This window comes from Crinia signifera, chromosome 6 (genome assembly GCF_055691185.1).
Source record: "Crinia signifera chromosome 6, ASM5569118v1, whole genome shotgun sequence".
Classification (NCBI taxonomy): Eukaryota; Metazoa; Chordata; class Amphibia; order Anura; family Myobatrachidae; genus Crinia; species Crinia signifera.
Genome location: NC_139222.1, coordinates 215,748,605 through 215,768,769, shown reverse-complemented (window position 1 = coordinate 215,768,769; position 20,165 = coordinate 215,748,605). Strand labels below are relative to the sequence as shown.

At 43.2% G+C, this 20,165-nt stretch overlaps 1 protein-coding gene across 1 annotated transcript in view; it reads right to left on the bottom strand.

Annotated features, from left to right (window-relative positions):
* Window positions 1–20,165, bottom strand: part of LOC146007208 (alpha-N-acetylgalactosaminide alpha-2,6-sialyltransferase 2-like) — a 54,714-nt gene that overhangs the window by 19,513 nt on the left and 15,036 nt on the right. Inside the window, exons 2-6 of the mRNA XM_083145566.1 lie at window positions 18,196–18,556; window positions 9,571–9,736; window positions 5,816–5,981; window positions 5,581–5,719; window positions 652–755 (exon numbers count right to left, since the gene is read on the bottom strand). Of these exons, the coding sequence (XP_083001692.1) occupies window positions 652–755; window positions 5,581–5,719; window positions 5,816–5,981; window positions 9,571–9,736; window positions 18,196–18,556 (936 nt within the window). The remainder of the gene's footprint in view (window positions 1–651; window positions 756–5,580; window positions 5,720–5,815; window positions 5,982–9,570; window positions 9,737–18,195; window positions 18,557–20,165) is intronic.

The following is a 20,165-nucleotide window of genomic DNA, read 5'->3' as shown; positions in this document are numbered from 1 at the left end:
TAATGTGGAGGATCCAGACCAGGTTTTGGAGCAGTAGCAGAAGCCTAGCACCTGTGTAATTAGTAGCACCTGTGATCTCCTTTTACAAGTGTTTCCAAGGCAGATCGGAAATGCTCTTGATGGTGGATTTGCTGCCCAAGCGACAGCCCGGGATGTGTGGGCTATGGTAGGGTCCACTAGATTTTTTGCAAGAGTCTATGCCTATGGATGTAACTTGGTATGCTGTTACCTGCTTTATAAAAAAAAGATCTGAATCCCTGTGTATGTGAACCTTATCACATTAGGTATTGTTAATAACTACATCTGAGGGAGATATACCTGTAGTACAAATGAAGATCAACGTTGCTCAGAACTCCAGAAGCTATTGAATGTTTTGCAAATGTCACGTATCTCAAAGAAAAGACACTCACCGATCAAATACTAACATTGGTTGATGATTCGTGAAAATACATATTGATGAATCGTCAAAAAATGTTTATGAAAAATTGGGGAATTTAGTTTAAAATGCGTGTTTATTAAAACTATTGTTTAATTAGAATTGTAAGGTTCAGTATTCTAATTCATTGTATCCCTAATAAACTTTATAAAAGAAAAAAGGAATAAATGGTCAGTGATAGGAAAACACATTAAGAAAGGCAAATAAACACTTACTCTATTTTCTTCATTACGCCCCTATCAATGATGGAGTTTGTGAGTGCAGCTCGTACCGTTAAATAGTCTCTTTCAGCATCCGGTAAAATGATATAGCGAGTTTCCTGTGCAGATGAAAGTTTGGTGTTAGAACATTCACACTGGCTGAGTATCTTGTGGTCAGGTTTACACATAAATTAGAATCTTTTTAATTTTTGAATCAGAAGAATGCTTTTTCTTTTGTGGTGATACTCAGTATGCGATGTCCAGGCAACGGTACTTGTTTCCTAGCACGGCGCCCATCGCATCGCATACCATAAGGCATACGATGGTATGCGATGCGATGTTACGCGATGGCAGCCGATGTTATACAATTTTAAATTGTATACAATGGTATACGATTTAAAATTGTATAAGCACCCTAGAGGGTGTTTTTTATGTTAAATGTGCCCCCTATAAGATAAATAATTGTATAAGCACCGTAATGGGTGGTTACAATGTAAAAAGCACCGCCACGCCACCCGTACTATCAGCGGTACGTGTCCTCCGACCTTTTCAGACCCCCACTATCCACGTCGGTGTGGAGCTGATTTTATATAGTGTGGCGAGCACAGCGAGCCACCGAGCCCGAAGCGTAGCTAGCGCAGTGAGCCCTGCCAGGGGCCGCGGAATATATGTAAAGTAATACGCGTCCCCTCGCCACGCTTCGGGCTCGGTGGCTCGCTGCACTCACCACACTATATAAAATAAACTCCAGGCCGACGTGGATAGTGGGGGTATGAAAAGGTCGGAGGACGCGTACCGCTGCACCTCGCGGGCTCGCTGCGCTCGCCACGCTTCGGGTTGGTGTTGATAGTGGGGGTGGCGTGGGGGTTCATTTAACATTGTAAGCACTAATGGGTGCTTATACAATTAAAAATCGTATAGGATGCTTATACAATTTAAAATCGCATTGCATGCCGGCATATGGCATGCGATGCGTTGCCGTATGACTCTTCCGGGTAGTGATGACGTCCTGGATCACTACATCACTACCCGGAAGAGGATGTGGGGCCGGAGGTAATACCGGAAGTCGCGATGTGTGCGGCCTCTCCCGGAACCCCCGCCGCTCTTAGGAACTATGAATACATGTAACTATGTACATCCGGCCTATCGCTGAATGTGCGATGTGTGCCGGAGGTTGTAATTATGTAACGGACCTTCCGCCGCATCTACATCCGGTCTGGGGGAATAAAAGATCGTTGCTGCCTGTTTGACACCACACTTCTGAAGAAGGACCAATTGGGTGCGAAATGCATTAAGGCCCTTATTCTGGTTGGTGCGGCCGGAGCCGCACACGGTGCTCCGGCCGCACAAACCAATCCCCGCCCACGAGACGGATCGCCACGGCCGTCCGTACACGGACGGCTGGCGATCCGCATAAAAATGGTGGAGGCGTACGCCTCCACCATGGTGGGAGCTGCCCCCTGCTTTCGATGGTCGTCGACCATCGAAGGCAGGTCCGCACGCCCCAGCAGCTCCCGCAAGCTGAGACCACACGGACAATCGTCCGTGTGATAGCTTGTATGGGGGCTGAGAGCTGACATCCGGCGACGTCAGCTTTCCGCCCCCATGAGTTGCGTCATACCCTCATTACCATGCATACGCCCCGCGTTTGCATGGGAACGCCCATGAAACGCGGGGCGTACACATAGGGAAATGAGGGTATGAAGCCCCTCACGCCCCTATACGCCCCCTTTGCGGCGGACGAAATACGTCTGCGGCGAAGGGGGCTGCACATGCGCAGATTGACCTCTGCGCATGTGCAGAATAAAAACATCGGCGGTACGGCCGCACGCGGGCCGTACCGTCCGAATCAGAATAAGGGCCTCAGTGCTTGGTGTTTTTCGTGGATCCCTGTGTAAGCTGTCTGGCACCCTCTACCCCCAGGACCCTGTGGGACCCGATTTCCGGAGTTGGACCCTGCATCTCATGGGACGAAGAAATTCGAGGACTATGGGGTTTATTCTAGTTCATTCTTTCTGACAAAATCCTTCTTAGATGGACAAAACCATGTGCACTGCAGGGGTGCAGATGTAACATGTGCAGAGAGAATTAGATTTGGGTGAGTTATTTTGTTTGTGTGCAGGGAAAATACTGACTGCATGATTTTACACTTCAATATAGATCTCACTTTGAAGAAAAACCCCACCCAAATCTAATTCTCTCTGCACAAGTTACATCTGCCCCACCCGCAGTGCACATGGTTTTGTCCATCTAAGAAGGATTTTGTCAGAAAGAATGGACTAGAATAACCCCCTATGTTAGCAGTACTTGCCTGGGATTTCATTTACCTATGCTTTTAATATCGTCAACCTTTGTGAGTTTATCTACACATTAAAAATTCAATTGTTTGTACCATATTACACTATGATGTGTCTTTGTGTGCCCTCAATGTGAGTCCCAATTATTGGGGGACAAAAGGGTACTTTTTGTTTCATTTCAGAGCGAATCTCTGGCTGACAAATTGGATACACTATCTGCCTACAATAAGTTATGTATTAAGATTTATTACTTATTGGTGCAATTTATGGGAATGTCTCAAGGTAGCGCTGTCTGGTGAACAAACCACTCTACTTCTGTATTACTCTTGGTGTTATGACAAAAACACAGTTCACCAACTGCTGCATGTCTTGTGAGTGCGCTATATTTTAAACTATTCACCTTCCAACTGTTAAAATAATTGAAATAATATTTCAAATGTGTCGGAATACTGGCGCTGGCATTCTTGTGTCAACATAGTCTTACTGTGGAAGAGGGCTGATTTCGCAGAAAAGACTCTCATTGCTAGTCCACTCCTCATCATAGCGTTAGTAGTCACTGGGGACTATAGGGCTCACTATGGTAAGGGGCTGATTTCACAGAAAAGACTCTCATTGCTAGTCCACTCCTTATCATAGCGTTAGTAGTCACTGGGGACTATAGGGCTCACAACGGTAGGGGGCTGATTTCACAGAAAAGACTCATTGCTAGTCTACTCCTTATCATAGCAATAGTAGTCACTGGGGACTATGGGGCTCACTACGGTAGGGGGCTGATTTCACTGAGAAGACTCTCATTGCTAGTCCACTCTTTATCATAGTGCTAATACTCACTGGGGAGGCTGGGGCTCACTACAGAAAGGGGTCTGATTTCCCAGAAAAGACTCTCATTGCTAGTCCACTCCTCATCATAGCATTAGTAGTCACTGGGGACTATGGGGCTCACTATGGTAGGGGGCTGATTTCACTGAGAAGACTCTCATTGCTAGTCCACTCTTCATCATAGCGCCAGTACTCACTGGGGAGGCTGGGGCTCACTACAGAAAGGGGTCTGATTTCCCAGAAAAGACTCTCCTTGCTAGTCCACTCCTCATCATAGTGTTAGTAGTCACTGGGGACTATGGGGCTCACTACAGAAAGGGGTCTGATTTCCCAGAAAAGACTCTCATTGCTAGTCCACTCCTCATCATAGCGTTAGTAGTCACTGGGGACTATGGGGCTCACTACGGTAGGGGGCTGATTTCACTGAGAAGACTCTCATTGCTAGTCCACTCTTCATCATAGCGTTAGTAGTCACTGGGGAGGCTGGGGCTCACTACAGAAAGGGGTCTGATTTCCCAGAAAAGACTCTCATTGCTAGTCCACTCTTCATCATAGCGCCAGTACTCACTGGGGAGGCTACAGAAAGGGGTCTGATTTCAGTAAGGAGCCTTTAGCCTTGCAGACCCTAGGACAACTCCGTCACTGTCTGTTATACATATAAGACTTCTTTATACTGCTATATTATGTACAGGTAGGGTATTGCATGTTTTGCATTACTGCTAACAAATTGGCCAGCCACTATCATACGGCATGAGTATATGCAGTGTGCATGACTGGTGTATGATGTTATTTAACAGCTGGACACATTTTGGGATATGTTCAGCTGAACATATCTATGTAAATACAGTTTCCAGCATGCGTCCTTTCCTAAGTGCTTTGGAGCACAATTGCAACTGACTACATAAGCTTACAGGTCTAATTTGCTACTGGTAAAATTGTGTATTTATGGCATCTTTAAAACATGTCATTATATCCAGATTTGCTGAAAATCAACATGATTCTGTCCTGCCAATTTCACTAGTGAATTGGAGAGAATGCAGGATGGTGATCTGCTCTGCTTAAGAGTTTAGGAGGCCTTCCCCAAATTCTGAACTCTCCTGGAACTTCTGGTAGAGTAGGCAACTATGCTTTAAATATGCACCTTCCAAACGCCGGCAGGTATATCAGACCGGGTCCCAGTCTGACAGTGCTACAAAAAAAGCTATAATCTAAGTAACATCTAAATGTATCAACTGCTCTAATGACTGTACTTCTCAAAACAGAGTGATATAACACAGACACTCGGGCAGATGTATTAAGCTTTAACAAGAGATAAAAGCACGGGTAATAAGGAGAGATAAACGTCCAGCCAATCACCTGCCAACTGCCATGTTACAGGCTGTGTTTGAAAAAAGTCAGTAAGGAGCTGATTGGCTGGATGTTTATCTCTCCTTATCACCCTTGCATGTATCTCTTGTTAAGGCTTAATACATCTGCCCCACTGTCTTGATTTACAACCCTCTTAGGGTGCAGTTAATTTAGATTTACTAAAGACTAAATACACCGATAGACTGCATATACTGGTGTCATACATATGCTCATTAGTTTATATATGATTGCATGATATCAACTGAATTGTTAATCTCATTGGTTTTTTTATGCCTTTTATGTGTATTTTCAGGTGATCTCAGTAATAAGGATTAATGATTTAATTGCTTTATATTCACCAAACTGTGTGTTTTTGTATTAGAAATATACTTTAAAGCCTTTAGCAATATTGGGGATGATTCTTAAGATTTTCCGATGTGTGTTGGGGAATGGATAATATACATTGGACATCCTGTATTACCTCTGTACGAGGAGCACCCTTGAAGCCCTTTCTACCATAGGCTCCTAAAGAGTTCATCAATGTGTTTGTTGAGAAAGTAAAGAACGAGGTCCGAGTCCCAACATCCTTTTCATAACCTTTTATAACTGCTCCATTCACCCTGTAGATTAATGAGCACAGAGAAAATGATACAAATACCTGGATTACTGGGAGCACAGAGCATGGGAAACTGAACAAACAGGGGTTTCATTTTTACCTGAAGACGTAGTCATGCTCATCAATCTCTTTTCCCATTCCAGATCCATTTAAAATGCCTGCATTGCCCACGACAGCACATCGTATACAGGGAGACTGACCCTTCCAGTTGTCAAACAAATAGGCATTACTTGTAGAGTTCAGTAGGTTCAGAGTCTGCTTTATTACTGGGGAAATAACACAAGAACTTAGTAACTAGCATAGAACATTTCCTTAATATCTGTTTCATATTGTAAGTAGATATTGTATTGTACATACAGACCAAGGTAGATGTATAAGGTATATACAATTGCTGCTGCCTATATTTGGCAACTTGACACTGTAAAGGTAAGTAGATACAGATAGGTGTGTTGGATGGTTGCTCAGCTTTAATCTCCTGAGTAACACCAGGTACACAATTATTTTGAGATGCCAAATAACCACAAAAGTGAACATGCAACACAACAGCAAAAGCCTTCTCCCGAACGAAACAAGGATGATGGTCCAGTTATATTCATACATCTACCCCATTGTGAGAAACTGGCATTGTTGCCAACAGTGGTCCATCTTAAATCTTTGAAATGATTACTAATAAATAATTTTCCCCTTCCATTTTCAGTCCAAACTCTGGTTATATTATATATTCTGAACATTGACAAAGGGGTTTTGTTAACCCCGAAAAGTTAAAAGTCTCTGAGTGCCTCCATCTGAATCACTCTCTCTTATGGAAAAAAAAAATAGACTATTTAAGGGGATGCAAAATTGCGGGTGAAAAGCACAATATGGTGCAATTTTGAGTCATGAAAATGTGCTAATTTTAGTCTTGAAAATGTGTGAATTTGAGGACATGTGCGATTTTGGAGACATGGTAATGTCCGCTTTTGTTAAAAAAAAAAAGAAAAGAAAAAGAAACAGCGTGGGGGTCCCCCTCCTGAGCATAACCACCATCGGGCTCAAAGAGCCAGTCCTGGTTTCAAAAAAAATCACGGGGCAAAAGAAATAGGGTCCCCTTTATTTTTTAAAACCAGCACCAGGATTAAGGGCTGGGCCTGGTTCCAAAAATACGGGGAACAAAATGAGTAGGAGTCCCCCATATTTCAAGAACCAGCACCGGGCCCAACCAGCCAGCAGGCCCTTATTCAGATCTGATCGCAGTACAAATTTGCTCTCAAAATGGGCAAAACCAGGTGGAGCAGATGTAACACATATTGGCCCTTATTATTGGTTCACTCCGTCTGGCAAATTCCTTCTTAGATGGACAAAACCATGAGCACTGCAGGTGCGGTAGATGTTACTTGTGCAGAGAGAGTTAGATTTGGGCGGGGTTTTACTTCAAAGTAAGATCTATATTGCAGTGTACAAATAAAGCAGTCAGTATTTTCCTTGCACAGAAACAAAATAACTCACCCAAATCTAATTCTCTCTGCACATGTTACATCCATCCCACCTGCAGTGAGCATGGTTTTGTCCATTTGAGAAGGAATTTTCCAGAAGGAGTGAACCAGAAAAAGGCCCCTAGTGAGAGTTAGATTTGTGTGAGTTCTTTTGTTTCAGTGCAGGGTAAATACTGGCTGCATTATTTTTACACTGCAGTTTAGATTTCAGTTTCAACACGCCCCACCCAAATTTAACTCTCTCTGCATTGTTACATCTGCCCCACCTGCAGTGCACATGATTTTGTCCAGTTTGAGAACAAATTTGTACTACAATCAGATCTGAATAAGAGCCAATGCCACAGCCAGGGGCAAACTTTTTATACAAGTCCCCCCAGCCAAAGCATTTACCCCCTGACTGTTGAGCCTATGTATGTAATAAACTTTTACTGTTCGTATGTGTAGTTTGGAGCGCTTCCCACACTACACAAATGAAGTCAATTAATCAATTAGGCATTTGTAAATCATTATTGAGATTTTAATTAGTCAAAAAATATAAAGCAATTAAATCGTTAATCCTTATTACTGAGATCACTTAAAAAAACACATAAAAGGTATAAAAAAAACCAATGAGATTAACAATTCAATTGATATCATGCAATCATATATCGACTAAGGAGCATATGTATGACACCAGTATATCCAGTCTATCGGTGTATTTAGTCTTTAGTAAATCTAAATTAACTGCACCCTAACAGGGTTGTAAATCAAGATTGTTTTGTTGTGGAACTACAAGTCCCAGCAGGTCCTTAATGCCCCGCATGCTGTCACTGATTTCTACAAGTCCCTGCATGCAGTGCAGGCATGCTGGGACTTGTAGTTCCACAACATTACACAATAGTTGAATCTATTTTTAATCACCTATCAGCCCGATGCCCACTGCCCAGGGGCATTGGGGAAAGCCCTGACTTTCAGCCTAGACAGGTAAATTTTGGAGGGGGGGGACCCCTTCATTGGGGGGGTCCCCAGGATCCCTGCCCAGGCTGACTGGTTGGGGGGGTGAATGCTTTGGCAAGGGGAGCTTGTATAAAAAGTATCTCTCCGGCTGTGGCATTACCCTGCTGGCTGCTGGATCCCTACTTGTTTTGTCCCCAGTATTTTTGAATCCAGGGCCGGCTCTTAGAGCCCGGGGCTGGTTATGCTCAGGAAGGGGGACCCCTCACTTCGCTTGCCCCGCAAGGCGCCATGAAACTACACAAGTACCATTTTTTTCTTTGCAATTTTTGGTAACGTTTACCAAAAATCGTACCCTATTAAATTTGCGAGTTGTATACTTTATAATGGGAAAACTTCTGGATGCGAATTGAAGTGTGAGAAAAAAAATTGACAGGTCAAAATGTGCGATTTATGCAGCAAAAAGTGCGGATTTTAGCACAATTCGCATCCTATTAAATGTGCGACTTTTGGAAAATGTGCACATTTGGCCTTTTTTTTGCGTAAAAAAAATGGCAAAAGTATAAAAATCGCACTCTATTAAATCTCGTCTCATATGCTACTGTAATTCCGGTATCTGGAAGAAGGTCATGCATTTTAATCACTGCTGTGTGATCTTTGCAGAGAGCTGGGTGATCTAAACTTGCCAGTTCCTTCTCTACTTTGTGCCATGGTTCTCTAATTGTAGATTGCTTTATAAATAAGAATATTAGTTAAGAATACACATGGCCACTCCTTCGGGTGCCGGACAGTTTCCCGACAGTCGGGATCCTGACAGTCATTACTCCGACGTCGGGATCCCGACTGTCAAAACCCCAACACTCGGGGTCTCGACGGCCACCGGCTATTCTCCCTCGTGGAGGTCCACAACCCCCATAGAGGGAGAATACAATAGGTGGCAAGCGAGCCCCGGTGCCTGTAGCATGGCGAGCGCAGCGAGCCCGCAAGGGGATTTGTTGCGCTTGCCCCACTGTCTGAGTCCAGACAGTCAGGATCCTGACGTTGGGATAATGACTGTGAGGATCCCGACTGTCAAGACCATATATCGCACCCCACTCCTTCAGCTGCAAATATAGTCTTTCTGAAATCAAGCTTCGCAACTGGATCGCACCATGTTCTATATAATGGTCATGTTAGGGAATGCAGGAATTATTTGACTATAATCTGTATTCATGATATTTAGCTGATTGGTATATGGCAGAGGTTCTCAAACTCAGTCCTCAAGGTAGCCTAATGATTTGGGTTTTAAGTAAATCTATGCTTGGCGCCAAGTAACTTAATTTGTATTTGAATCAATTTAATTTAGCCTCCTGAGCTGAACCATGGGTACCTTTAAAAGCTGCCCTATTATAATGCCTTGAGGACCAAGTTTGAGAAACTCTGGTATATTGTATGTGAGCTGATAACTTACTTTCCCACGGAATACGCATCCAGCCTTGAGCACCAAGATACATCTGAAGTCGTCTGTATTCCGACTCCTGTGCGTGTTTCTTCCACTGGAAAACTGGTATCGTTTCCACAAACATCTTCTGAAATTCTGCTCCTCGGAGTACATTTCTGATGCGGTTTGGACATTTCTATGGTGATTTTAAAACATTTTATTATAATCTGTGGAAAGTCTTTTCAAAGAGAAACATGATAATTCTTCAAAAGATATTGAGACGAAAATGGAACCCACAGTTGTTGACAACCTGCCTTTTGCCAGTAGGTCCTGGAAAAAATATTGAGAAAGAGCAATAAAAACTTTTCTTACATGAAACTTCTGTAATTTAGGAAGATTTTAAACTTCTTATGATAAATCTAAGAAGGCAGAAATTACAATATCTTTTATACCAGTTGCGCTGGATGATCCGAGCTGCTCCACACTTTATGGGGATGGTTTGACTAACCCCTCCCACAAAGATTCACAAATAAAAAAATGATAAAGTGTCAGGATGCGGTAGATCCGGCTCCAAGTGATGACGCATTTCCGCTTCCAGTCACGTGAGTGACCAGAAAGCATGGCTTTGGCGCCAATTCTGATTGAAATCTCTGCCTATATAATGCCTTCAGCTGGGATACGTGATACGCACTGAGCACTTTATTTAACACAAACATACCAGTTTTTTATTATGAAAAAGACACATAAACCACGTCTAAGAGAACTCAGATGTTTTTGGACTCAATTTCTACTTGCAATAGAGAAATGTCCTAAGGCCATGGCCACTATTTTGCACACAATCTGTATTTTATTTCTCAAGAACATACATTATGCACTTTCATATCTGCTATGAACTTTATGTAGCCCACTCTGTATGTAAGATGCCACCAAGCACATTATTGCAGCTACATATCTCTAACAAAGGATCCCAACATCTGCCTATCACACTCTAAAGTCTTATTTAGAACAATATTAGAACATGTTTGCACACAAACCATTTTGTCATGCTTGGTCGACTGGCACATCTTTAACACACCTGTACCAAGAACTATGAGGAGTCATCACTGTTTGTTTTTGGAGGACACATATGCATTCCTACCTCACCCACTCCATGAGGAACTCATTGTTCTAATTATGGACATCATTTAGTACATACTGTACACACAAACACCAACATGACTTTATTTAAAAGTTAATCCAATGTGGGGACACATAGATAGTGAGTTAAGTGCCACATGAGAACATAATAAATATACATGTAATGAGGGTTATAATGTTGTTTTATTACGGTGTTTATTAAGGTAGTCAATTTAGTTAATAGAACTCAATCATGAGCTTAATTGGGACAAATTAAGTAATTGACACAATTAAGCTTGAAAGGAAATATTTGCAGGCCCATATATGTGAAGGGTACGCCACCGTGCACGGACGTACGCTTCCTCTCACGATCGGTGACACACGCTGAGTTTTCCATTGAAAAAGGCAAGAGACCCGTCCGTGCATGGTGGCGTACGCTCAGATATACGCCAGGTATCAGTGGCTAAGAGGGAGATCCGTCCGTGTACGGTTGCTTACGCTCAAGTGGACAACACTCCCCATTGTCGGTGTCTGTGACTTGTCCGTGTGTGGCTGTTCTGTGGGCGGACTTGCGCTCACCGTGAGCGTTCGGAAAACGCACGGTGTGACGGACCGTACGCACGTTTCACCGTACCAACCACAATAACCCCCTAACAGTGTAAGTGATTGGACTTAATTTGGAGTCATTCTGAGCACCTGTGACACTTTATAATTTGTTTTTTTGTGATAAATCTAAGAAGAAACTCAAAAAAAGAGAGCCATAGCGCAGATGATAAAAACACCGTCCTTTAGTATTTAATAATGGAGATCCACTAACATGATAGGTGGAATAAATAGCGTGTTATGGATCTAAGGTCCTGCATTATTAAAATAAAGGTGTTTTTATCATCTGTATATGACGCTCTTTTTTTGAGTTTCTACCTAGATTTATCATAAGAAGATTGAAATCTTCCTAAATTACAGAAGTTTCATGTAAGAAAAGTTTTTATTGTTATTTCTCACAGTGTTATGTGGCATTGCTCAGTGTGACTCAAAATTGTTTTGTATAAATGGTAAGGAGCAGCAACTGGGAGGTGACAAATCAGACCAATACTGGGGTGCAACTGGCCTCAACCTGTTTTATTAGTCAATCAAACTAACAGAAAAAGCATCAAAATAAATCCTTGCCGTCTGGCTCTAATACACAGGATAGTTTCTTAGCTCACTAAAATAACAATAGCCGAATCGTACCAGTCATAGTTGGCAGTATGTTGTCTCCCACATGGAAAACTTCCCAGTGTATTATTTCCCCCAATCAGAGAGACCCCTCACTTGCAGACTGGCAGCCTTTTCACAAAACTCACAGGTGGAGGCACTGATTGGCTTTCTGTGAGGCTAAAGGGGTGAACACACTGGGAGATTTTGACTAATGGACAATTTTGACTAAGCAATTTTGGGAGAGATTTTCGCTAGATGCACTGGAGATTTTCCCTAAGCGATTTTGTCTAAGCAATGATAGTCTATGATCTAGTCAAAATTGCCTTGCCTGCACAGTCAATCTATACTAAGCAATTTCTGCTAGACAATATTGACTAAGCAGGAGAAAAATAGGGAGATTTGGGCTAACCTTCTAGGAGATTTTAACTATCTAGTTCAGGGCCGTCTTAACAGCAGTGTGGGCCCCTGGGCAAAGTATATATATATATATATATATATATATATATATATATATATATATATATATATATATATATATACTTGAATTTGGATGTTGTTTGGCACTCTGGACAAAGTATGCAGCATACAGGTGTCACAACATAGTACAAACTCTTCAGAAAGCTCCAGTGGTCCCTACTGTAGCCCACACTTGGCCAGCTATTCTACCATCAAGAGCAATAACTCTCTGGCTTAGAAACACTTTTATTAGGAAGCTACAGGTGCTGCTTAATCAGCCCAACTTTGACATTTCCTGCACCTGCTCTAAAACCTGGACTGGATCTTTCACATTCTTTTCATGTGTAAATGTTTTCCCTTTCACAATATATACAGTAAAAATGCTTTAAAAAATAGATGTCTCAATATTTTTTTTATCAATTAACAATATGCAAAGTGGATGAACAGAGAAATCTAAACATTGTCAATCCCTATGCGAAACTTGACTGCACTGTACTGGACAGCTCAGCCGCCGGACCGGAGGCAGTGAAATGCTGTACTCTATGGTCCATGTTCCAATTGTAGGGTCAATGTGCATGGGTAGTTTAAGAGAGGAGGAGGCTCTTCCTCTCTGGCGGAAGACGCGCAGTGGGTAGCACTATAGCACTCAGACCCTACAGCACATGCGCAAATCTCCATAAAAATGTCATGTCGCCATTTTTTCTAGCAATTTTAGCCCCGCTGCTGCTGCTGGCATCAACATTACTGTGTTGTGGAGTCTGAGCACTAGAGCACTCAGTTTCCACTATGTATGTGCATATCGCAGGAAAAAAAGCCGCTGTGCTATTTTTCTGGTGATTTGGGCAGTGCTTCTGCCACCCCCACTGGACTCCAGAGGGTAAGTATTAGATACATGCATGCAGCGTGTGCTGTGCGGCCCCCTGGGACTCAGGGGCCCGTGTGCCCCACGCACACTGCACCTATTATAAATATGCCACTGACAGAGCGACAGCGCCTGTAGCCAGTCCCCCCCCCCCCCACCACCACCACCACATCCCCTGTTAATCCAGACCTGATTAAAACATTAACTACCCTCAGTCCCCTTTCCATTCCTAGTATAAGTTAATTTAATGAAGAGGCAGATGTAGACCATACGGGGGCCCTAATCATGATATCAGCTTGGGGTCCTCCTTGCTCAAACAATCCATAGGACTATATTTTTATCTAAAGATTGCGGGCGACATTGATAGAGTGCCTTGGCACATGCACAGTCCACCAATAATTGCTCAGCTGCGCGAACATCGGCATTGTGTACAAATCTGATTCAGGTTCTAGGTCTTTTTGTACAAGTCTTAATACCTGTGTTACATTTATAGTAAACTGACTGCCCACATCCATTTTGTGTGTCCAAACATTTTTTATTCCATCAAAAGAGACTTTGGGAGTTTGAGCAGGTCTATGTGATGTCATGACATCACATGATAGTCATGCAATGGGGCCCCTTGGGACCTGCTGGGCACTAGGTAGGCGTCTAGGTTGCCTTGTGGAAAATGTGCTTCTGCTTCAACCTTTTGGGTGCCAACATCTCTTTGACAGAGATTTCAATATATTTGCTAAAAATACCAGCATCGCTCACATTTGTTATATAAATTCAAATAAAAAGATATTCAGTTAAAAAAAGATTATGGGCCTAATTCTGGTCTGGTCAGAAGGGGCCGAATACGGCCTAATTCCGATGGTCTGCGCATGTGCGTATTTGCGCGTTTGCAGAACCCCCCCTGCGAACTCACCAAAGCATTTGCACGGGTGGCGGAGGGAGGGGGCCGGGATAATATTTTATGGGCATCCCTATAATGCAGATGGGCTGATGCCTGCTTGGGGCAGGTGGCTGATATCACATGAAGTCAGCTCCTGACCCCTTTTTCAGCGGATAATGTGCCAGATATGCCCCAAAGTGCCACACATATATATATATATATATACCCACACAGTGCCAGATATGCCCCCATGACTTAGACACATATGTCCCCACAGTGCCACATATAAGCCCCCACAGTGCCACACATATATGCCCACACATATATGCCCCCACAGTGCCTCACATATGCCCCCACAGTGCCACACATATATATGCCCCCAAAGTGTCAGAATATAACATCCCAGCAGCAGCACAACTCACCGTTGCTGCTGCCAGGGAGAGCAGAGTCCGGGTTTCTGAGTCCCCCTCCAGTCCCCCACCACCGCTGCTGCCCAGGGGAGGGGAGAGGAGCGCATCGCTTCCCCTTCACTATGTCCCAGACTGTGACTGGGCCGTCAGCCAATCATACCTCGCGGGCTGGCTCCTGATTGGCTGCCGGCCCATGAGCTCTGATTGGCAGCCCAGTGACACAGTGAGGGGAAGGAGAGACGCGCCATGCGCTCCCCTCCCCTCCGAACGGAATCAGCTGTGGCGGGGGGCGGCGGATGGGGAGAGGGGGAGAGGAGGAGGAAGGGGGCGGCCAGGCGCCCCGGCTGTTTAACAAATGCGGATAAGCCGCGCGGCGCCCCGGGTGGCTGCACGGCTTGTCCACCTCTAGAAATGCCCCTGATCTTTGGTTTCGTTGTTCTCCAAAAATTGTAACAGCTGCATAATGCGGGTTTGGTAAAATCAGGGAGATTTGTAGCTATGTCATAGAGTCCCCTGCAGAATGCAACTGTGATATAGGATCATTTACTGTGAAGAGAATAGCAGTTACATCTTTGCTTTAGTACATCTACACTTCAATTGCCAGTCCAAGATGATATATTGTTTTCTTCTGCACAAACATGGATCTGTTGTATTTGGGTGCAGCACTGAGTTGATGGGTCTAATTCTAACCAGGTTCTTATCTGTATAGAGTTTATATGAGTTTTGTTCGTTTTCTTAGGGTGCTTCTGTTACCTGCCACAAGCCAAAGACTATTTTTGTTATTTTATTCTGGTGCTCATACTTAGATGTAAATCTTAAATAAAATCACATATATATAATTTATAGAAATAGCTGCACAATGTATCTATGACTTCATTTATACAACTTATATTTTTTTTTAAATGAAAGTAAAATTAAAACAGTCATTGGAATTTTTTGTAACCATTTGTATAAATGAAGTCATAGATACATCGGGTGAAATGTAATAGGATGAGAGTTTCTCTCACTTTCTGAATCTCTCATTCTAATAATCTTAGCAGTATATGTTTGGACTGTGGGAGGAAACCGGAGCACTCGGATTCTTTCATACCTTCACTTATGGAAAGGAAGTTATAAAAAGTAGGTAAACATAATCAGCGCTTTTATGAAAAAAGTAACAAAGCCGACACCCTACTAGGCAACCAACTAAAAGCCCGTAAAGCCCGTTCGGCTATCCCCTCTCTTAAAAACCCAGCTGGTACCACATGTTACCACCCTACTGACATCAACAAGATATTCAAGGAATTTTACAAACAACTATATAATTCTCCCTGCTCATCCCCCTCTACTTCCCCTACGTCAACATCACTACCTGATTATCTGTCTGCTAGCTCCCTCCCTGAGATTGATCCATCCACCTCCTCTACTCTATATCTCCCCATCTCCCCCGACGAGATCACAGCCGCCATTAAGGGGGAAATTTACTAAGGAAATTTGTAAAAAGTAGGTGTATTTGTATCCAGAAATGCACTTATTTTTGACATTTACTATCCCGAAAATACAGCAATTCGTATTCGTATTGATAGCACATCAATACAAATACGAATTGCCGTATTTTCGGGATAGAAAATGTCAAAAATAAGTGCATTTCTGGATACAAATACACCTATTTTTTTTACAAATTTCCTCTAGTAAATTTCCCCCTAAATCCCAGAAACCCTCCAAAGCACCTGGCCCTGACGGATTCACCTTTTCTTACTACAAAACTTTTCAACACACCCTCATTCCCCAACTCTCCTCCACCTTTAACCGAATTCTAGAAGGTGAATACTTTCACCCAGACACCACTAGAGCTGCAATTACCGTCATACCTAAACCTGGCAAAGACCCACAACTGGTCTCAAACTATCGCCCAATCTCACTTTTAAACACAGACCTGAAACTTTTTGCCAAGATACTTGCTAACAGACTCAACCCTATTCTCCCTTCCCTCATCCACCCTGACCAAGTAGGTTTTGTCCCAACGCGGCAGGCCCTAGACAACACCAGATGAACAGTAAATTTAATCCACCACGCTAATGTTCTTAAGCTCCCCTCTTTACTGCTGGCTTTAGATGCAGAAAAAGCCTTTGACCGGGTTTCCTGGCCTTTTCTGACCCATACCTTGCACAAGCTTGGTTTCCAAGGACAATGCTTGTAGGGCATTCAGTAGGGCCCTGTACTATAACCCCTCCACGATAGTCTCAGCGGGAGGTATAACCTCAGAATCATTCAGTATAAAAACGGGACCAGACAGGGCTGCCCACTGTCACCACCTATTTTTGTTTTAGTCATCGAGCCTCCAGCCAGTCGGATCAGATCCAACCCAGAAATTTCAGGCATCTCTGTTGGTAATTCCCAATACAAACTCTCCCTCTTCGCTGACGATGTCCTCCTAACCCTAACCAAACCCCTCATATCCCTCCCTAACCTTTTTCAAGAACTTTCACTTTGCAGCCACTTCTCAGGTTATAAAATTAACCATGATAAATCTGAAGCGCTCCCCATCCACATCCCTAAACCTACTTTAGACCATCTTCAACTTAACTTCCCCTTTACATGGCGAAGAGACTCTATAAAATACGTATTAGGTCATTTTGGGTCATTGTCCAGTTCGTCATAAACTCAGTTCTACCGGATTACCCCCCCTAAACCCATCCTGAATGCTCCTGTGCGCCCCGGTCGATCAAGTACCCACTCCTTCTAACAAACTGATTCTCCACATCACCTGTGCTGCTAAACTCCAGGTCGCTAAGGCTTGGAAAAATCCTGCTCCCCATCCTACCAAGAATTACTAAATCGAATCTGGTATGTCTCCAAAATGGAACATATAACTAGCCTCCAAAATAACACAGTGGAGAGGTACCACAAGGTATGGGAACCAAGGTATGCTTCAAGGAGCCTCCCTCTCCCTGGACTTGCTTGAGACTGTCTGTATATTCGCCTTCCACTGTACATCTAGATCCCCCCTATCATGATCCTCCTCACTTTCCTTAGGATCATTTTAAAACCATACAAATCCATCCCTTGCATCATATCCCCACCCCCTGCACCTCCCAACACTCCCCCTCCCTTCCTCCCCACATAACCCATCTATCACTTTATATTTGTACTCCTTCCTCTTTCTTTATCCTCCCTTTTTATTTTACTCCTTGTACAATTCTTCCTGGGGCTGTATTATCTGGATATCCTGCAACACTACCCCCCCAAAGAACCGCTTGTTTGTTTGTTGCTCGTGTGATCTTTGTATTTGATATTGTATTGTTTCTCAACACTTCCAATAAAAATGAATGACAGAAAAAGTAGGTAAACATGTGGATTGAGGACAGCCTTATGCTGGCCACACATCAGACCAACTTTCCTCCAATCATCCAACTAGTTGGTTGGTTGGACTGAAAATCTGGTTCTGTATGGGGGCAAATGCCAATAAGCTATTTGCTCACAAACTCAGGAGAATGGTCAAAAACATTCAATGAAATTGTTTAAATCAAACAGGTCCAACTACAGTACATTGAGTGACAGTTGTCCATTTTCAGATTTGGGAAACAGATGACTCAATTACAAATTACATTTGCTCCTATCCAGTGCCAGATTTTTAGTCCATCCAACCAACTAGTTTGATGGTTGGAGGAAAGTTGGTCTGATGTGTGGCCACTGCGGCAGAGCTGACACACAGCTGACACAACTCTCCATTTAGAGGAAAAGAAAAGTTTCTGACTTACAGAACTGAGGTACGTGTCATCTGTAGCATACTTGTCCCCCAAATAGGAAAAGGTTGTTGTGGGGATCTTTTTCACTGTTGTTCTTGGTACAGTTTTTGAGGTAGTAGCCATTGTCACATTCAGTTCCTTGATGGCCACATGTGGTATGTTGGTGATCAGCGGTGATGATTTCTTGGACACAGTTAGTGTGGTAGACACACTTGGTGGCTTGGTGGCTGACTTAGGTTTTTGAGTTACATTTAGAGGTGCCATGGGTGTAAGAGGTCCCTGCTTTTTAGACTCTGGTAAAAGTTTCACACTTGTCAATGAATTCTTAGTTTCGCTTTCTGTTTTAGAGTCTTCTACCATTTCGAAGTTATACCTGTAAAAAAAAAAAAAATGAAAATGGGGTTATAGTGAATGTCTGATTTCATCTGAAGTTCAATTTCCTTTTACATGTCTACATATATTAAATTCAAAATTTCTTCTGTAATCAAAATGATTGTCACTTGTGACCTCTTCTAGAAGTCTATAAATTGGTTTTCACTTCACAGTATCTCAGCATTGAACTATATATGGAAATGCCCACATTATTTAATAAAGCCAAATATGCTGAGAGAGAAAGAAACCATTTTTGCGCAAGTCATTTCACAGGTTTTCATGTGTTTCGCTACTTATATTTATTAACTTTCCTTTTAAAACTAATATGCAGAAATAGAATACTGTATATTACACATAACAATCAACCAGATTAAATAGCTTGTGATTCTCTAAAAAGGAGGATGGCCAACAAAGAGACAGAAGGGCATTTACACCACGGCCACTTTTCCATTTGAGACGTGGGCAGGCATTAAGCCCTTGAGTGATGGGTTTACCTGGGGCAGGACAAACTTACCAAGACAGGTTTGTCCTGCCCCAAGAAAACGCACCAGTCAAGCTGCAGCCACTACCTTCCGCAGGTAGTGCTGCAGCCAGTAGCAGCAGCAGCGTTGGCCACTCGGGAGAGTTCAGGGCCGCTCTGGCGCTAGTGTGTGCAGGTGCCTGAACACACGAATGACCGAGTGCTCCCAATCGGCCCCAAACTTCTGTGGACTGCTCGGCAGTGGAAGGTGGTGGGTGCGCCGGTGGCGGGGAGTGCAGTATGTAGTGCTGCATCCACATACCGTATCGTGGTATGCCAGGAAATTTTCCCTGACAGCTAGCTGCTGGCATACCATCGAAGCGGTTAAGAAATATTCCAGATTTCATTCAGTTCATTGCCAGGTACTAGTGGGATCTATGGTAACCATATTTTTATTAATGGATAAGTGGACTTGGGAGGAGGGGGGAAGTGGTATGTTTGTCTGAGTATATACTGTGGGTCTGATTCTTGTTCAGAAATCCAAATCCTTTATAGGGATGGTCCAGATTGTTGACATTCTCCTATCTCCTACAAATGTTCTGCTCCTACTTGGGGTACTTTTAGGACCCTTCAAATAAACTAGGTGGGTGTTTCATCTTGGCTACCAGTCTATTATAAATCCCTGGATGGTTCTTACAGGCAGACAATATAATATAGGATGTCTATAACTTAAAATTGAAGACAACCATTATTACACCATACTGCAAAGCCCTGACACCAGGGGAGGGAGAAAATGCACTGTTCCTGGACTTCCCTGGTAATGTATAATTGCCATCACCTATGGTGAAACACCTTTCGTATCAATTATCTAGCTCACTGGCTGTAGCCCAATTGGTAATCTGTCCCTGAGGATGGCTATATACTTCACATGCACATGGGGGTCGTGCATCGTTAACAATATAAAGTGTACACATTAGATGAATGCATACTTTGATATGGCACCTCTCACAGATCGGAGAGGGTCGCCCTTCTCATTTTAAGCAATCTCTAAGTGTCTGAGGTGTTCAGCTGTGCTCTTCCCTGACAATTACCCAAGAGCGACACCTCTATGGGGTGAGAGGAAAATATCTGATGTTGTGGAAATGGTGGA